Source organism: Callospermophilus lateralis, chromosome 11 (assembly GCF_048772815.1).
Source record: "Callospermophilus lateralis isolate mCalLat2 chromosome 11, mCalLat2.hap1, whole genome shotgun sequence".
NCBI classification, from domain to species: Eukaryota; Metazoa; Chordata; class Mammalia; order Rodentia; family Sciuridae; genus Callospermophilus; species Callospermophilus lateralis.
This window is the reverse complement of record NC_135315.1, coordinates 29949082-29968283: the sequence shown is the minus strand read 5'-3', so window position 1 is coordinate 29968283 and position 19202 is coordinate 29949082. Positions and strand designations below refer to the sequence as shown.

The 19202-nt window shown below is 39.4% G+C and overlaps 1 protein-coding gene across 1 annotated transcript in view; it reads left to right on the top strand.

The window, feature by feature from the left end:
* Positions 1 to 4500: 4500 nt before the first annotated feature.
* The window catches only part of Mmd (monocyte to macrophage differentiation associated), a 30020-nt gene continuing 15318 nt past the window's right edge, over positions 4501 to 19202 (top strand). Inside the window, exons 1-5 of the mRNA XM_076870614.2 lie at positions 4501 to 4765; positions 11497 to 11578; positions 14169 to 14329; positions 17402 to 17476; positions 19061 to 19162. Coding sequence (XP_076726729.1) covers positions 4740 to 4765; positions 11497 to 11578; positions 14169 to 14329; positions 17402 to 17476; positions 19061 to 19162 — 446 coding nt within the window. The 5' untranslated portion in view covers positions 4501 to 4739. The remainder of the gene's footprint in view (positions 4766 to 11496; positions 11579 to 14168; positions 14330 to 17401; positions 17477 to 19060; positions 19163 to 19202) is intronic.

The window sequence follows — 19202 nt, the reverse complement described above, 5'->3', positions numbered from 1 at the left end:
CTCTGCTATTCCCTTTTTAAGGGAAGTTATGCCTCATTTTTCTACTTCCGCTTATTTATCATGACTACATAGGATAACTGAGACCATAGAGAGGCACTAAGAATCTCTCAACTCTTTCCCCTCTCGGTTGACCATGGCACAATAAAAGAACTCCACAGGTGTGTATCCACAGTGGTTCCTACCACCTCTACCTAAAGAAGTAAGGTGCATCGGGACTAAATGACCCTAATGGAAGGCCATCTACATTCTGTTAAATATTACTTTTTTATTTTGACTAAAGCAAAAGCTCAGACATCAAGTTTAAACAGACTGACATCTGGGTGATCTTGTTGTCTCTGAACCACATGGTGAGAACGACTGCCATCAGCTTCTTTTTCGTTGGATGTGGGTTTGGGGTGTCTACTTTGCATTTTCTGGCATTCCCATCCCTATTCTCACCAATTCTTTTAAAGAATCCCTATTCTCACCAATTCTCTTTCCATGCTCAGTAAGAAAGTCACGAGGCAGGCAAAGTGTCCTACATTCAAAGAATAATCTTTTTTTTTTTTTTTTTTTTTTTGAGGGGAAACAACCACTATAGCTAACAGAATGCCACTTATTGATTGTCCACTGAGAGAAGAATGCTGCTTTGTGCCATGAGGAATGACACAGTCATATACTGAGATGAAGCAAGGACAGGAAAAGCATTGAGCTTGGGGTCAGAAAACCTGGGCTCATGTCTATATCTTAACTTTTTTACTTCCATATACAAATTGAAGCATTTTGCAAAAACCTCTGTAAGCATTATCTTCTTCATTTATTAAATAAGCATGATATTATCTACCTCACAGGAGGGTTTAATGAATAAAATAAAATAATGGATACAGAAGTTCTAGGACCATGTTAGGCACTCAAAGAAATTAATCCGTGTAACCATTGTACCTCCCCTTTCCATGCCATCTCATCTCTGAGTCACTGTTGAATCAATACATCCAAACAGTTGATAATAACCACTAATTTTAAATGGGACTCAAAATTGTATTTGCTAGAAAATATTAGCATATCTATTACATTCGCTTAATAAAACTTCTCCCAGTTCCTTTCATTTTCTTCTCATTCTACTCAAATTCCTTATTCTGAGAATCCTCTTACTTTGCTAAATCCCTCTTCACCTCTCAAAACACCTTGACCAACATCCCCCCAGATAATGGATTCTTTTTTCATTCATCTTCATCATATAGATCAATATATCTTATTTTCTTAAGTTCTTCCCTTCCCCGCCCCCTTGGATTTTTCCTTCTTCCCATTGTTTTCTCCCATTATTTTATCATGAAAGTCTAGGAGCTACCAGAGACAAGCATTCCCAGCAGGTAAGGGAATGTGGACAAAAGACCAAATAGGAAAAGATATTCTCTTTAGGAAAGGGGAAAAGGCTGGAAGCATCTACCTTTGAATAACTGATTTACTCTGCCATCTTTGCAAAGAGACAGACTGAAAGCCAATCACTGAAGTTTAGTCACCTTTCCAGGACATTGAGAGTCAAATCTGGAGCAGGTCTGCTATTTTCTGATTTGTTGATCACGTCATATCAAGGGGAGGGCGTCCCTGGTGCTTCCTAGTGTGGTAGGCATCTATCCAGGGTCTCTGTGTCCCTCAGTGAGCAGAGTATTCTCCCCAAGGTTACCTCTGAACCTTAAGTCTTCTCTGTCAAAAATCCCTTCTATCTAGGCACAGGCTTTTTTTGTGTGCAAACGTGTGCCTACAGGTTCTCAGAAAGAACAACGGCCTCTCTGAGCTCAAGAAATATGTCACATCCTGCTGATAAAAAAAAAAAAAACTAGAACCAACAACTTTCCATTTTCTTCTGCTCCAACCCGCCTAATCTCTAAATTGAATCTGAATCTGGTGTATCTTTTCCGCAAACACAACTGGGTTCCTTCTCGGAAGGAGATGCAAAGGGAAACTTCAGTTTTAAAAAAAATAAAAATAAAAAGTGTGGCAGGTGTTCAAAGGATGCTATTTTTATTGTGTTTTATTTTTATTTTTTGAGGCCTGCATTTACCATGGAAGATAGGCTTCATGAATGATCAGGCTAATTTAAAACTTTGATCATATTTGTTAAAGATGCCACTTTCCTTTAATATTCCTATGATTCTGTAGAAGAGACATTTGTAGGTCAAGGTATTTTATTCTATCCTATTAAATCTATTTTTATGAAAGGCTATGCCAAATCATGCTGGTATTTCATTCAAACTCCATCCTCAGACTTCTTTTTCTCCCTCCCTCCCCTAATTAGCCTCACCACACTCTGATTGCACATCTCTGCACATCCATGACCCACTCTCAGGATATGACCTGACATCTGTTGGTTCATGGTATTGTTGTTGCTTTCAGTTATTATGTTTTCTCAAATTCATGTATTTGTTGAGTACCTACTAAGTCTGAGCTTCTTGAAAAATTTTAATAAAAGTATAAGTAATATAGTTTTCCTGCTCCAGCCATTTTAATCTGTTTTGATTTTTATCTTTTTATAAAAACGATGTTTTTCAAAATAGTTTTTAACAGCCTTATTCAGCCCCATTACCCTTATACCAAACCAGCCCCATTCAGAAATCAAACCATACCAATTCATTACTAAACCATTCATTTAAAGTGTACAATTAATTGCTTACACTGTGTTCACAGAGTGTGTATCCCTCATCACACTTCTAGAATATTTTCTTTAGTTACCAAAAGAAACTTTATACCTCTTAGCATTTCCTCTCCAATACCTTCCCACTCCCTTGCTGAGACAACCACTAATCTACTTTCTGTCTCTATGGATTTGTCTATTCTAGACATTTATATATAAATGCAACCATATAATATGTGGTCTTTTGTAACTGGTTTCTTTCATTTAACATTGTGTTTTCAAAGTTCATCCAAGTTGCAGCATATAACAGTACTTCACTACTTTCTTTTTTAAGACTTTTTTTTTTTTGAGCCATTTTAGGTCCACAGCAAAAGTACAGAGATTTCCCATAAATCTCCCCCCTCAAATGCATGGCCTCCTCCATTATCAACATCTTCCGACAGACTGGTATAATTGTTACAACTGAAGTTCCTTCTTTATAACCCTTCTTATGCTATTTCATATGGTTATTTTCATCCATCTTTATTAGTTCTTTCCTTTGTTACCTTCCCCTCCCTATAACTTAACTCAGTAGTCCTAAGTAGTCAAATAATAGACTTTTTCAGTCCATCTTCATTTTCATGGCTTAGTATGGAAAAAAAGAGAGAGAAAGTGTGTGTATATTTAAAAAGACATACACTACTTTAAAACATAGGAAGAGGCAGCCAGGCATACTGAAAAGATCTGGGGCTTTATTGCTAGAGGAAGATAGTATGAGTTTTGTATTTGACAAGTATCTTAACCTCTAAAAGCCTCAGTTTCCTTATGTGTGGAATGAGGAAGATAATGCCTATCCAGAAATGTTCCTGAAAAAAAAAATAATGCAATCACCATAGAAAACATCCCTCTAGATTCTGGTCTTAGGACTTAAAGAAAAGGAAATTATGGGTAAAATTTAAATTATGGGTGGAAGAATCCTTCTCCAGCTTTCCAATGCTTCATTGCAAGCAGAGTAAACCCCCCTAACAAGCTGGCTTAAAGCTCTCTTGAGAGTTTCCATTTTGAGGAGTAGGGAATGATATGGACAGATTAACTGAGGGGAGCACATTTAAATTCCAGAAGTGGTCCCAGAAAGACTCAGTAAATCACTCATTCATTTTCCTATTTCTTTCATCCATTTGAACCTCTCTTCCAGAAAGCCCACTGAGTTCAAAAGCTTTAGCTACAAGATCCTGATTCAGCATTATATTTTAGATGGTTTAGAAGCTGCTTGGATAAAATATCAAAAGATAAATGGGAGGATAACATAAAAGAATCCCTGTAGAAGATCCCTCCTTTCATGGTTCTCATTGAATCTCAGTGTTAGATTATTCCTTAAAGGTTTCAATCCTTTCATATGACAGACAAGCAAAGGTTTTAAAAATCTGCCTTGGATCTCTCACAATAGCCAGTTGACGCTCAAAATAATGAAGAAATAAAGGAATAGAAAGATGGAGAAATGAATGACGAAGGATGGGTGAATGATACCGAGACAAGAATAGAATGTGATCAGAGGTCCTTGTTTCCTATGTTTTCCACAATTGCTTTTCAGAGTCTTAGTCCAAATCCTTTTATAATTCCTCTCCCCCTCCTCCATCTCCATTCATGCTGCATCTCAACGCTGTATGGAAGACAGCCGCCCTTCCATCGCCCCTCCCCTTTCTCTTCGCCCCGCCTCCGCCTCAGTAAGGCCCCGCCCCACCGCCCGAGCGCCTCAGAAATGAATGGCAGCGTAGCCGCCGCGCCGCTCCGGGCGCTGATTGGCCGCTCGGTGCGGTGACGCGCTGGCGGCCGCGGGCGCACGCAGAAGGGCGGAGCGGGCGGGGGTGGACCTGGGCGGTGGGGCGGGGCGCGGGCACCCGGGGGCGGAGGACCTGGGGAGGCGGGAGGCGGGAGGCGCCGGGGCCGTTTAAGCGGCCTCCCTCCCGCCCCCAGCCGCCCGATCTGGCCCCGGCCCTGTCCCGACCCCCAGCGTGGCCCACTCCGGCCCAGCGGCTCCACCGGGCACGCAGGCGGCCTCTGGAGCAGCCCAAGCCCATGAGGGCCGCGCGCCCCGCCGCCGGTGCTGACGAGACGGAGCTCCCGGCCCCCGAGGAGGAGCGGAGGATCAATGCGGTTCAAGAATCGATTCCAGCGGTGAGAAGGCTGGCGCGCCCGCCGCGCCGCTGGTGCTGGGAATGGGTCCCCACATTCCGCCCCTTCGCGCGTGGGTCCTGGCTCCTCACCTGGGTGCATCCCGGTGGATCCCGCGCCCTGGCTTGGTCCGGCTCCCAAGGGATTCCCTGCCCTTCTGTCCCTGGGTGATCCCCTTCCTCCGCGGAGCTCGCGCCTGACCTGGATGGCCCCTCGCGATCTGCGCATCCGGAGCCCGCTCTTGCCCTGGTTCCCAGGAATTCTCTGGTTTTGCCCGCCGGATCCCCATCCAAGCAGAGCTCTTGCTAGCCCTGAGGACCCGAGCCCCAGCCTCAGTGCCGCCCCCCGAGTCCTCCCGCCCAGGCTTTGGCCTCCATCCTTTTACCCCCGGGGAGGGATCTCCCCGGGGCGCACGGAATGAGGGTTGTTAGTGAGTCCTGACGTGTTGTAAAGCGGGGGAGAGTGACCTGGGCGGTTTGGATGCTTTGTCTGTGAATGGCCCCAGCAACAGGGAAACTGAGGCATGCTCATCCGGCCCAGCCTTCTCTGACCATGTCGGGGCCTCGCTGGGTTGTCAGGCTTAAGAATGCCAGAGCCATGCTATTTTGGGCTCAGCGAAGGAGCAAGTGCAGAGCTTTCGTGTGCAGAGACCTGCTGTTGAGACGCTTGGGTTGGGAAACCAAGAGGAGGAGGAACCCAGGAGGCGCCACCGGAAGGCAGGTCGGCTGCTTCTTCACTGAAGAGCTGGTGGGGACGCCAGACCGCGAGGGGTGGGGGGTGCGCACCTCGGCCTTCACTTCTGCTGGTCTCTGCCCTACAGCAGTGGATGGAGGCCGCTGGCCCATAGTTCCCAGAGGAAGCTCTGGGCTTTTCTGTTTCGTTTAAGTGGGTGAAAGTTCACCCCTCCAATGTTTGTAGTAACTCTCCATCCCTTTGTCTGAACAAGGCAGCCATCCCTATTCCCAGACCTTCACCACCAGCCAGCTAGCTTAGCAGGCTGTGATGGGGAACTTAAAGTAAGACATACCTGAAATCTTACAAGGAGGTTTTAGTTGAGTTTTTAGGCACTGCCTTAATTTTACAATTTTCAAGTGCACCTTTTTCTTGCTTCCAGTATCTTCCTTCACTGCCAACTTACCCATTATACTTATCTTGTTCTTTTCCTAGTCCCAAAAGGTAAAGGAGCCAACAACCCCCGCCCCCCATGAGTTGTGGTAGTCTGTGCCATCAGGAAGGGGACCAACTTGAAGATTTGGCTTCTTAATATTGCTCATCACTCAGGGTGTACAAAGCCTGGCACCATTTCCCAAATGGGAACTTCATATCAATGTTTCTAAGGGCAAAAAGGAACGAAAGGTTCTGGCTTTAAAACCTTATATCAGAATTGGGGACTGTAGGGGATAAGGGAGAATGTAACAGTGGTTCAGGCATGCTTTGTGAAGCTCTATGCATGTGGTTTGTTTGATTTGGTTTTACTTGTCTGCACATCTGTGTTCTTCCTGTTTTCAGAGAACAGTGGCTCTATTCTGTGAAACTACCCCTTCCCTATTTGATTAAGTTTGTATTTCTTTGTTGCCCCTTTGAATTCTTCTATTTTAAAGAAAGAACAAAAAATCCTGTTTTATTTTTTGTTGCAAAAACATTCAAACAGTCCTAAAAGAAATGAAAGGGGAAAAAAAGCCCAACCAATTTCACTTAGGATCCTGCCTTCTTTTTGCTGGACAATAATCTGTCTAGTTTTTATTAGCATCACTGTAATGTGATTTTAGATTCTTCTATCCATTTAACAATTGAAAATACAGGCATTTTCTTTTGGTGAGGTATAGATAGTAATTTTCTCAGCAGATGCATATTATTGTGCACTGTGGATATTAACAGTTTCTTTATGACATCTAGATCTACATTGATTTTGATTGAAGAATTGAGTGGTTCTGTAATTTCTTGTTTATGATAGGCTAGATTGGAAAGCTATTTGTAAGCATCAATTTGAACTTGAAAATAAAACTTGCAAATAAAAAGTAATATAACTAGAAAGTCCTGATTTTTGTGGTTTACACATTAAAATGTTGAGAATACTAGCCTACATTTTCTGGAAGCTGTGTTCGTTACACATCTTTCTGAGGATTCACTATATTTGCAGGTACGTAAATTACACAGGAATTGTAGGGAGGGACATGCTGTCTTTGAAATAGTGTCCTCTTTCTCCTGATAGATCATTTAGACCCAATTGAAAAGCACTGGATTGCAGTAAAGACATTTCATTAGGCCACAGTTTGTAGCTATGCCTAAATTACAAGAACACCTTGCTGCTTTGTTCAAAATGAAACTTGGTGGTTACTGTGGCTTTGGGTCAGCATCCACAGTTCTGCCATTCCTATGAAGGAGGGCTGTAAGGAAACAGACTGCTATCCTAACTGGAGGGATTTATGCAATTGTGGTTTCTCAAAAAACTGAGGATGTGAAAGATTACAGAGGAACACAATATTTTCTTGCTTATTTTATTGGTTTCCCAGTTGAGAATCCCAGTATGCCACATCATACATATATAGTCATTCCTCCCCATTCACAACATCTGACTAATGATAATAACTGCTAACATTAATTGAGTGCCTATTTGTGCCAAGGCACTGTCTGGGTACTTATAGTTTACCCATCTCATCAACTATAACCATTGAAGACAGAATTTTATACCCACTTAATAGAAGAACAAATAGGTTTAAAGAACAACAGGGAACTTGCCTATAGGCACAATTAAGAAGGGGCAGACCCAGTAGTTCAGTTTTGTGTCTCTCTCCCTATCACCCTTGTGGATGGCTCATCCTTTCTTTTTCTGTGTCCACATCACAACGTCTCTGAGGATATGGATATTCTCTTCCTCATCCCAGCCTTGTGAACCATGGTTAGCTTCAAGATTGAATATATGGGAAAGTATCTTATCTTGCAGTGTTAGAAGCCTTCCATGGGTGCCTGTTTTGCATGTTTTTAGAGTATTGAATCATAGGATTGGGGTGGTCTCCTTAGATATGCCTTCTCCCTTTATTTAATAATGAAGTCACATTGGCATTATACACTTCCTGAACAAATATGCTCAGTTCCAAAGGGGAGCTAATAAATAGTAAGGTGCTGTGCCCAGGATTGGCCTAAGTGATGTTGAAGGGGCCCTTGGAGGATCTGTAGTCTCGATCTTTGAGTTTTCGTTTTTTGAAATTCCAAGTTGCGTTGACAGTAGAACTGCCTGTTTCTCTTACAGAACCTGCTGAACCCCCAGGAAAACTAAATTGTGTTAAAATAGTTGAGCAGTAGTTGGATATATGGGAAATGTCTTTCTATTCATTTATTCATTGAGCATTTTTTTTATTAAACTTCATTAATAAGCTGGGCATTGTCCTTGGGATTGGAAATGACATAGTGAACAAGACAGCCTTCATGGGATTGATGCTACAGTGGGGAAAGATGAAACGGAAAAACAAGTTTTAAAAATTCTTACGAATTATGATAAGGTCTGTGGTTGTTGGGAAGGGTTGAAGTGACACTTTAGGTAGGAAGGTCTGGAAAAATCTCTGAGCAGGTGACATCTGAGCTAAGCTTGAAGGATGAGAAGAGAACTGAGCCTGCTGGGGAAGAGTTTTCCTGCAGAAATAAACAACCAGTGCCCTGAGGCAGACAATACCTTGACCTGTTGAAAGAACAGAAAGGTGTTGTAGCTGGAGGGTGTAGCTGCAGGAAGGGAGTACCTGGAGATTGGAGAAGTGAAAACTACACTACCCAGGGCTTGTGGACCAGGGACATGATATAGTGTTACCAAAAGATAGGTCTTAAGTTGGGATAGGGAGGGTTGTGATGTGATCTGCAGGTTAGACTCTGTGGTTGCTGTATTAAAGAAGAGAGTCTGGGTGAGGACAGGCAGCAAGGCCAGTTAAGAGGCTATATTTTCACAGACTTCAGATGTTGGTGTCTTGATTGAAGGTAGGAATTGTGGAGTTGTAGAGAGAAGTACTGACCTGGAATGTATTTTGAAGGTAATGATGTTGCACTTGGAGAAAGGAACACAGAGGAATCAAAGACAGCTTGTGGGATTTGATCATAGGCCTCCGAGATCTGCTGGTAAATTGCTAAGGCTTGTTCCAGGATCCCTAATTGTTCTTTCCCTCTGTAGTTTTGCATTCTATCACATGGGATGGCCACATAAGGACACTGGGCAAGGAGGAGGCAAGAGAGAATGTTGAAAGACAAAGTGAGGCAATGAATTAAAAACCCCTACTTAACTAATAATGTATTAAGTGTGGTTCCCATCCCTGTGACTAAATCACCTTCCTTCAGACCCTTCCCAGCATGCTGGTTACCCTTTTCTGAGCACTGGGTAACCATTAGGTTACTCTACCTTAACAGAGATGTCTTCTGTAAATGGGTGCCTATTCTCCATAACACTTGAACCTTTCTCTGTTCTTTTTTGGAGGAAGAGATTAGGCACATGTGTGGGAGTTTATTTGCATTTTACATCTGCTTTTCCATTTAGGTCTTAGAAGTAATTTCTTCAGAACACTGTGGAGGAGGCTTGATGGCATGCTGGTAGATCAGAGAGAAATGGAAAAATTCTATTAAAATTTTCTAGCAGAACAATTGTGCTGTCTATCCCTCTGAGCTCCAGACAGTGAAATGCTCTCAAGATACTTGCTTCTTACTTTTCCTTATTGCCCTAATCTGGTTCCTGTCCATCAAAAGAGACTCCCTTAAGTCACTAGACAGGGGCTTTTTTTCTCTACAACTTCCTACTTTATTTTTAACCTGAATTTTTCCAGGTGAGCAGGGACCACGCTGTCAAAAACATGGCCACCAGCTTCTTTGCTTATAGGAGAAAAATGTGAAAATCTATCCCTGATGCTGTGTAATGGCCTGTCTATTTTTAGATTGGGCTGCCAGAGATATAAATTGCTATCTTAGGCTGCAGCCTGTTGGTGGGTAGACAGATCCTACTTACTGTACCCTACATGGAGCATTTTCAATTTAATCTAACTTCAGCCATTTTGGAGCCTTACTTTTTACCCATTGAAATTCCCACTAGGCTGTGCTACTTGTAGCTCTGTTGTTATGTCTCAGGGTAATGATGTGGTAGGTCCTTCAATGCTTCAGACACTGAAAGCATTCTTCCCAAGAGCGTAATTATTTTTCTTTTTACTTATAAGAGCTGTATAGCAACACTATCATCCCTTAGGAAATTAGCAAAATTATTTAAAGGATTATCATGGGAGAAAAGATGATTGCTTGAAATCATTTCTCTATGTGTGAGAATAGTTTGGATAAATTCAGAAGCTGCTTGCTGTAGATTTTTAAAAAATAGTTTTCAAGTCACCAGGTGGACAACATCAATAAGTAGATATTTTACTAATTAAATATCTAACCCATTGATGGTTCAAGATCTTCACTGTCCCAAATTCATCCCATAGTAGATATTCCACCTGAACTGTGTGTATGGGGTTGACAGAACTGCCATTTGGTTTTTATTTATTTGATTTAAGGATTTAAGGCCCTTCTTAATCAGGGAGAAAATATTGGCCAGTCTTTTTATCACCAACTGGGCCCTGTTTAGAATGGCTTGCTACCATGTTTTAGCCAGTTTTTGGCAATATGGCTCTGCCATTTGGTCAGCCTGGTCTGGGTTTTCATCATGTCAACAAATAATATGTGACTAGTCAAAACTTGTTAGTGGCAAAAACTTTTCCCCTCCTCCAAACTAGCTCATACAAAAAGATAAGGGCTCTTTGACCCCTCTTTATTTCTGCTTTGCTTATACTTTTTTGGTTTTTTTTCTCCTCCTGAGAGTGGTCAGAGTAATCCTGGATCCACCATGAAACCTGGGTGAGTGCAGATTTAGGGGCATCCTCATCTGCACACTGAAATAGATGAGCACTGTCATCTCTTGGTCTTGTGTATTTAGGTTTTCATTCTGTTGCTGATTATGATAGTGTCTGGGTACACAGGAAGTATGGAATTCCAGCATGTATCTGTATTGGTAACAGGTTTTAATATTTACATCCATATGCTAATTTGTGAGATATATAAATTTTATAGCCAGGATATCAGGTACTAGTCATGTGTTTGGTTTTTGAAGCAAACTCCTTTAATTCAGGAAGAATGAAGGTGAAAATATACCTGCTTGTTTAGGTGGCCTAGAGGAAGCCAGGTATCATTTAAACCGTCTGCTGCCAGAACAGGTAACACAATATGGGGAAACTAGTTGGGCAAGCCTTTAATTGTGGGATGTAGGCTTTATAAAGATCTGCATATATAAAGCTGTATACATTCTGGGAGAGAAAACAGAAACCTTTCAAATACAACATATATCTTTTCATTTAATGACAACAACTGAAGTCCAGAAAATTCCCTTGTTTTTTTTCTATTAATATTTAATATTAACCATTTGATTATGACTTTTTTGGCTCATTAGGGATACCAATTGAAGTGTTGAATATGGTTTCTGTTTGTTTTAGTTGGTAGAAGGTTTATCTTTTGAGTAAACTAAAAGAAAACTTTATTCAGTAGACCTGGGTATTTGCTTTAGGATCACTGGTATTATTCCAGTCTACATTTTTTTAATGGCTTCTTATTTTCTTCCTGTAACTATGTATTTTCACCAGTGACCTCTTCATTTAGAATAAATAGTCATTGCAGGCCTATCTCATTGTTCTTCCCATTGCTTTAAGCTTTATTCACATGATGGCTTTTTGTTTCTTCAGTTTCATGAACCATCGGGCTCCAGCCAATGGCCGCTACAAACCAACTTGCTATGAACATGCTGCTAACTGTTACACACATGCAGTGAGTACATGTTTTCTGTTATTGCTGTTCTGCCCATAGGGTTCTGGTGGGAGGAAGGGTAATTAGCTCTAATAACCTCTGCATGATTAGTTGGGTTTACTCACCTCTGTGACCTTAGCTACCCAGAAATTAGCAGTGGGTCTTGTTCACCAGAAACTGTGTGGACATGGAGAATGCTTTGTGTATTCTAACCTGCTGTCTGCTCTATCCTCAACTTCCTTTTCCCAGTAAAATCATCTTTAAAAGAATAGTAATAAGTAAATCTCCTAGTTATAGGACAGCCAAAAACACACCTTGGTTATGAAGACTCACCCTTGGAATTGCCTTTTCAAGACAATCCAGCCATGCCCATTTGGCAAGGAGAGTTCACAATTTGTTCAAAAAAAAGATGCTTTTTTTACTCAGTGAAATGAGGCACCTATATCCATCTCCACAGTAACCACTATTTCTCAGAGCGATATTATTCTGTATTGCTGAAGACAAAGCTGGATTTGATCACCAAGCTTTTAATTTTTTCCTTTAAAAGAGCAAAATATACATAGTATAAGAAACTCTAAAAATACTGAAAAATATTTTAAAAACAAAATGACTCAGAAACAAACTGTTAACACTTTGATACATTTCTTTTGTGTGTGCATGCAGTATTTGTGGGTATGTATATATTTCCATAGTTTTCCTGTTAATGTCACATAGTTGTCATTTCCTTATGTCATTATAAATTTCATTTTTATCTTTGATTTATTATTCCCTTTGCCAGTTGCATTTTGTGAGGCTTTTGAGGGGAAAACAGTGGCTGGGAGATAGTCTAGAAATGCAATATAGAAAATGGCCAAATGATTCCTCTAATGACGAGTGTTTATAAGTAGCTACTTTAATTATCATAGATAGTGCTGGTACAGTGTAATGGTCTGGGTATTGAGATATACAGCTCACCTTTAGGAATAATACTTATTTAGAACAGACCTAAAAATCCTTATACTTCTGAATATGTCACAAGTGAAGGAACAATTATGTAAGCTGAAATTAAAGAAAAACTGACAAAACCTCATATTGTCTTTAGAACAGAAAATGTAATCTTAATATCAGATAATTGAATTTCAGAAACCAGTGGAGTGTCTAAAACAGATTAAAGAACAACCTTCTCTTGTCATCATTTTATTAAAGAGAGGACACTTTAACATAAAAAGTAAAATGCTCATATCTCAAAGGATGTTTCTTTAAATCAGGTAACTTTGTTTATGAGCATCTTTATGTCGTTGCCCTTATTCTAATTTTGCTCTGGGCCAATAAAATCTTTGGCATCTGAAAATTTGTACCAGTCCCAACTCTCAAGATTTCACATTCTGTTGCAGGAAGGCAACAATAGATGTTGGGAACCAAAAAAGACAAAAAGATTGCCAAAATATTTGTTCTTTATTAGGTGTGCTTATTTTAATAATTAATAAAGTGTTTGGGAATTTCTGGAAATTTTTACTGGGAGTTTCTGTATTATAAAATGCTTACTAGTCACAGCTACACTCATATAACTAGATTAGCATAGAGTAAAATTCTTTGTTTTTTTTTTTCCTCTCTGTTTTTCCATATTTTTTACTCATGCATTGTAATTATACACGTGGTGGCATTTGTTGTTACATATTCATACATGCACATGATGTAACAATATTATTTGGTGAATATCATTTCTTGGTATTTCTCCTTTCTTCCCCTTTTCTTCCTCACAGAGATCAAAATTCTAAGATTCTGGCTTCTTAAAATTTTTTGAGTAGTTGAGCCTTAAAAGCGGATTGTTCTTGTTTACTTAAAAACAAAAGAATTAAAAATGAAATGCTGCAAAATTACTGTCATTCTGCAGTAACTCCCAAATGGATAGAATGAACAGATTCAAACTAAAAATCAGGACATGACTTGAATAATTGATTTTGTGTGTGTGTGGTGTTGTATGCATAATATTAGTCATTGACTTGATTCATTCATTGACCCTTTACTGAAACATTGGAATTTCAGTAGCCCATGGGGGCAGTAGAACAGAATATTTTAAAATCTGGACCTCCATGAGAAATCTAGGCATATGAATGGCATTTGAACACTGTATTTATTTTATTTTATTTATTTTTTGAAGTACTGATTGAACCTAGGGGTGTTCTGCCAGTGAGCTGCATCCTCAGCCCTTTTTATTTTTACTTTTTTAAATTGTCCAGGCTGGCCTTGAACTGGGGCCTCAGCCTCCTGAGTTGCTGGGATTAAAGGCATGCACCTAGTGTATTTGAATATTTTAAATACCTACTCCAAATCAGATTAGAGAGTAGAATGAAATGTGCCCTTCTTTAATGAAATCAGGATAAAGAACATCTATTTTGCAACAGTTGAGTAATGTTGCATCTTTGCCTGCCTATTGGTGTACACCTTGGTTGGCACAGTCCCTGGGAACAGTGTGCTTCCAGTGCAAGAGCTAACCACTTCATTGTGCTCTCATGATTATTCAAGAAAGGAAAATGTTTCTTAGAAAATTATTTTGCTAAGCCTCTATTTTTAGCAAAAGTCTTATTTTCATGATGGCTAGGATGTTTACTTCTCATTACCTTTCCTCCAGTTCCTCATTGTTCCGGCCATTGTGGGCAGTGCCCTCCTCCATCGGCTGTCTGATGACTGCTGGGAAAAGATAACAGCATGGATTTATGGGATGGGCCTTTGTGCCCTCTTCATCGTTTCCACAGTATTTCACATTGTATCATGGAAAAAGAGTCACTTAAGGTACAGTGGATAAAATGCTATTTAAATAGGTCAAACTAGTTGACTCAGTATATTGTCATCCTCCCAAACTGGCATGTTTTTAGTCACATGGGGCAAAGAGTGGACATCTTGTTGCAGGAGGGAAGCAGTAGATGTTGGAGGGTTCAAAAAAGTGCTGTTCTGTAATCAGAACACTTTCTTTGGGTTGGACAGAGCTCGAGGATTCCTCTCCCTCTTAGCATCTAAGAAAGCAAGCCTTTGCTAATAACCACAAATAATAACTCACTGGTTCCCCACGACTTAACAACTTATAATCCTTAGAGCAATTTTGTAATTCTATCTAGCACACCAAGGATACTTACTGTAAGAAGCAATAGCCATGGGTTAGTGACAAAGCACATTGACTTTGGAGTCAGCAAGTGGGTTTTGAGTCCTAGTCCTGCCCCTTAATCTTGGGTAAGTCACTTGACCTCAAGGAGCTTCAGTTTCTTCACTGCTAAAATGAGAGTTATAATACCTGATTCATGAGTTATTGTGATAGATGAATAAGATAATGTATATAAAAATGGTTGGAAAATTACAAAAGACCATAGGACTATGTGATGTAAGGAGATATATGACAGTTTGGGTTTACCATTTCGTGAAGCTGAGCTTTTAGAAAGAAGTTCCATGTATAGCATTTAAGTATTTTGCTATTGTTAGCTGTCAGGCACTTTGCAAACATTGCTGTGGGCATTGGCCTACCAACAAGAAGAAGACAGAAACATTCCTTCTCAGTAAAGGAATCATTTGAGCAACTTTAGAAGGAGCAGCACATTCAGATGGGGGTGGGTTGCTTGTGAAATAGCTTTTTAGTAGATTAAAACCAAGAGGGTAATTTTTTTTCTTGAAAAAGGAGGATTCAGAGCAGTCTAAGAGAGATTTAAAGTAATACTTGAAAGTTCTTTTTGGTTTTATAGAATTTCAAAGAAATAATCTTGAAATATTCAAAAAATCTAGTATTGAAAAGATGTTTCATTTACAAGCAGGATTTTGGAGATGACTACTGATTTTGTCACATGTAGAATCGAGAGTAACAGAGCTGGAAGGATATTTAGAGATCATCTAATCCAAACTCCTTAATTTTAGTTGGGCAAACTGAGACTTAAAGAAGTAACCTGACTTGTCTAGCTCAGTGAAACCAGCAGAAATGGATCATCCCAAGACCTTTGACCCCTAAGCACTTTTTTTTTTTCTTTTTCCGTATCCTTCACAATACTGCATATAGTTTGCTGTCTGCTACCCTTTCCTATAAGGTGACAGTTCCCTGGGATTAAAATAAAACCACAGCATTGAATTTCAAGGGTTCTTTGGAACATGCTCATAAGACAACCACAAAAGTACCCACCCTGGCTCCTCAGGGCACACTGTCGCGGAGGCCAGTCTGGAAGCAGAGCACTTCATTATCATCTTGGCATATTCCAATGCTTGTGGTTGCCTCAGCAGACTTGGCTTTGATGTCTAGATTTCTGAATCAATAAAGAGTTGTAGATGCCTACTTCAGTATTCAGGGCCTCCTTGCCAGGGACAAGGAAAGTGTAACGAAACCAGACTCTCTTGAACCTTGATGTAGCACTGGTAGAATCAAAAGCCACATGTAGATTTTTGCTCTGCATTAAGTATTTTAAATATCCAAATAATGCCTTAATTTCAGTGGAAAAGAGAAGGGAAATATTAATATGTGCTAGGTGCTACTATGTGCTAAATATTTTACATGGCCTACATTATCACATTTAATGCTTCACATTCTATGTAAGAAAGAAATTACTTTCATTTTACTTGTGAGAATAGTGAGAGAGAAATGGGTGGCAGATCTTGATTAAGTTCTAGGTGTGGCTCCCTATTCTAAGAATGTCTTGACAATCTAGAAAGCAGAATTAAAAAGGCCCCAAAACTTGCTAGGAGTTGTAGTCCTTCCAGAAGGTTAGGGAAAATGGGAAAAAATAAATTCAAAACAGATACTCCCTTTCCTTGGACCCTCTATCACATTTCTAGCCTTAAAGTAGAATTGTCTGGGCTGAAGTCCATGGCACAACAATTTAAAGCTCCCCAGGTGATTGTAATACATAGTAGTCAAATTTGAGAAGCATTGATCTAGGGCTTGCTTCTTTAGATCTGTGACCTGAGTTACATTGGGGGTAAGTTGTAGCTTCCGGCCACTAAACTAAAAACCATTCCTCTTCACAAATGTATTCTCACTTCACTAACACAGGTCCTGATCAGTCTGTTGGGTCAATACTGTGTGGGGGGAGGTCAAGCCTAATGCTAGTGCTCCATCAGATTGTCGTTGGAACCTCCTGCACACTGAAGAGAGATCCAAGGTGATGCTGTGCATTTATACTTTTAAATCACTTCAGAAAAGGGCAGATTCTGCTTAAGCCATTTTGAGTAGACCTCCATGAGGCAGATCTTGGTGCATACATTTCCTGACTTCGATTTTGGAAAGAGGAACTTACTTAGAAATCTGAGTGGCCACCCTCTTGTAGCAAATGCATTGTTATGTGTTTTTGTTATTGCTTTTCCTAAATTACTGCATTGCCTTTATTACATCCTCCTATCTACTCTGGGGTATTTAAAAATGAAAGCTTTTTTAAAGACATTCTAAACAGACATGAAGAGTGTAGCCTGAGTTCAGGGAGTGTTTGCTGAACATCAGGACCTCATGCCCTACGCTGTGGGAAGAACTAGGAGGTGATCTGCTGTCAAGGAATTTCATTTCTCTGTTAGATAGGTGCTGAAAGAAATGGACAATATCAGAAAAGACAGATTTCATTTCTTTTAATCACTTTAGACTTCCTAATTATCATGGGGCTCTATTTCTGTCTTATACATGGTAAGAATATGTATTGCGTGAACAACCTGAAAGTCAATATAAAGTTTTTTATTTGTGGCTTCATAATATTAAAAAAAAAAAAAAACAAAGAAGAGCAAGTTATAAATGTCATGAGAGACTAGAACAGGAATGGAAATCGCAACATAGTGCAGTGATAACCCATACTTTCAGTCTAAACATTTTTTTTTAAATGTGCTAACTTGTGTTTTCTTCCTTACCAGGACAGTGGAGCATTGTTTTCACATGTGTGATAGAATGGTTATTTATTTCTTCATTGCAGCATCTTATACTCCATGGTAAGATAAAACTATTCTTGAAGGCAATATTTTTATGATTAGAATTCCTCATTTCTCTTTTCTTCTATTCCTCCTCTCCCTGCCCCCAGCTCTCATGCATATATCCCATTTCCCCCTGAAGGACATAAATATATGCATTTTTTCCTATTTGATTACTTGGGTCAGATTGTAGTTTTGAAGTGAGAAATATTGCTGTTTAGAATGAATCTGAGAATTGAATTGTCTAAGAGGACGTGAATGCTATGAACTTAATTGTAGGTAGCATGTTCATTTTTAAACATATAAACTTTGCCCTCTATATTCTTTCCATATACCTCTGCTGCTTTTCAGAACTTGAATTGTTCAAGTAAACAGTGCTGTAAATATATATGAGAAAAGCAAGCTTCCTTTTGAGATTTATGCAGCACATTCTCATTTCTTTGCTATCTGAGTAAGTGAACTAGCCAAATTAGTTTTAACTATTTAAAATATCTCGTATTCTCTTCCATTTTCTTGATCTTACTTTCCTGTTGGTACAGATAAAATGCAATCTTATGTTGCTTTGAAGCACATAATTAAAGAAACATTAGTTTTACCTTATCAAGACATGGTTCAATTTTAAACACTCAGAAGTTCTTATTATGCCATCAATTGCTATAGTCATTAGAAAAGCAGACTTCTAGATTCTGGCTAATGTAGCCTCACTTGTTCCAAAGAAGCATAATTATCTGTTAGTATAAAAATAAGTGCTAGCTCTCCCCAATACATCTTACTAAATTATAGGTCTGATTCATATTGGAGCGAGAATGCTTGAATGCTTTTGTGAAGTACATTTCAATTTAAAGTAAGTAAATAAATAAAAAAAATTAAGTATGAGCTGAGGAATCAGGTATCAAAATAGGCAGTTTATTCACATTTAGTTTAGCTTTGCAAGTGCACCTTTTCCATTTGAAAATATTAATTTTATAGTCATAGCCAATTAGAGCATTTTTTTTCATATTCTTAATATGATACTATTACAGATGAACTCACATTTTAAAATTCAGACCTCACAATGGTCCACATTAAATTCTAACAGAATATCTTCCATCACACATGTTGGGATAATTCTTCTCATGTTTCATCTTGGCAGAGAGCTAGGTAATGGAGACATGTTGTCTGTGTATTAGGTATCTGCTATGGGTATGTGATTCTGGCTCAGAAATTTGTTCAGGTTTCTCATTAAGCTTTGTAAGCAATCCACTCCCCAAAACATGCTCAGAAATAAAAAAACAAGTATCCTTTACCCCAGTCTGCACTCCTAGGCAAATTCAGGCATGACAGGTGTACTGGGACTCACTTCTGCTTGTCTGTTCTTAGTTGGTTCTCTTTTTAAATCATGCTAGAACTTATTTTAGGTCTTAAAGGTTGACTGAGAATTTTATCTTTCTTAAGTTATTAATTTTACCCAAATTGCCCAGCTGCCTCCTTATTGTTCTGATACCTTCTCTTCCTGCTCTTATCCTAATTATTTTCTCAGTTTTCAGTGACTAGAGGAAAATTCAAGTTCTGTGAATTTCCTTCATTTATCCCTTCTGTTCTTTGTTGTCATGTTTATGTTTGTAGGTTAAATCTCCGTGAACTTGGACCCCTGGCATCTCATATGCGTTGGTTTATCTGGCTCATGGCAGCTGGAGGAACCATTTATGTATTTCTCTACCATGAAAAGTAAGAGAAAATAATTTATGTTTGATAATTTTAAAATTAA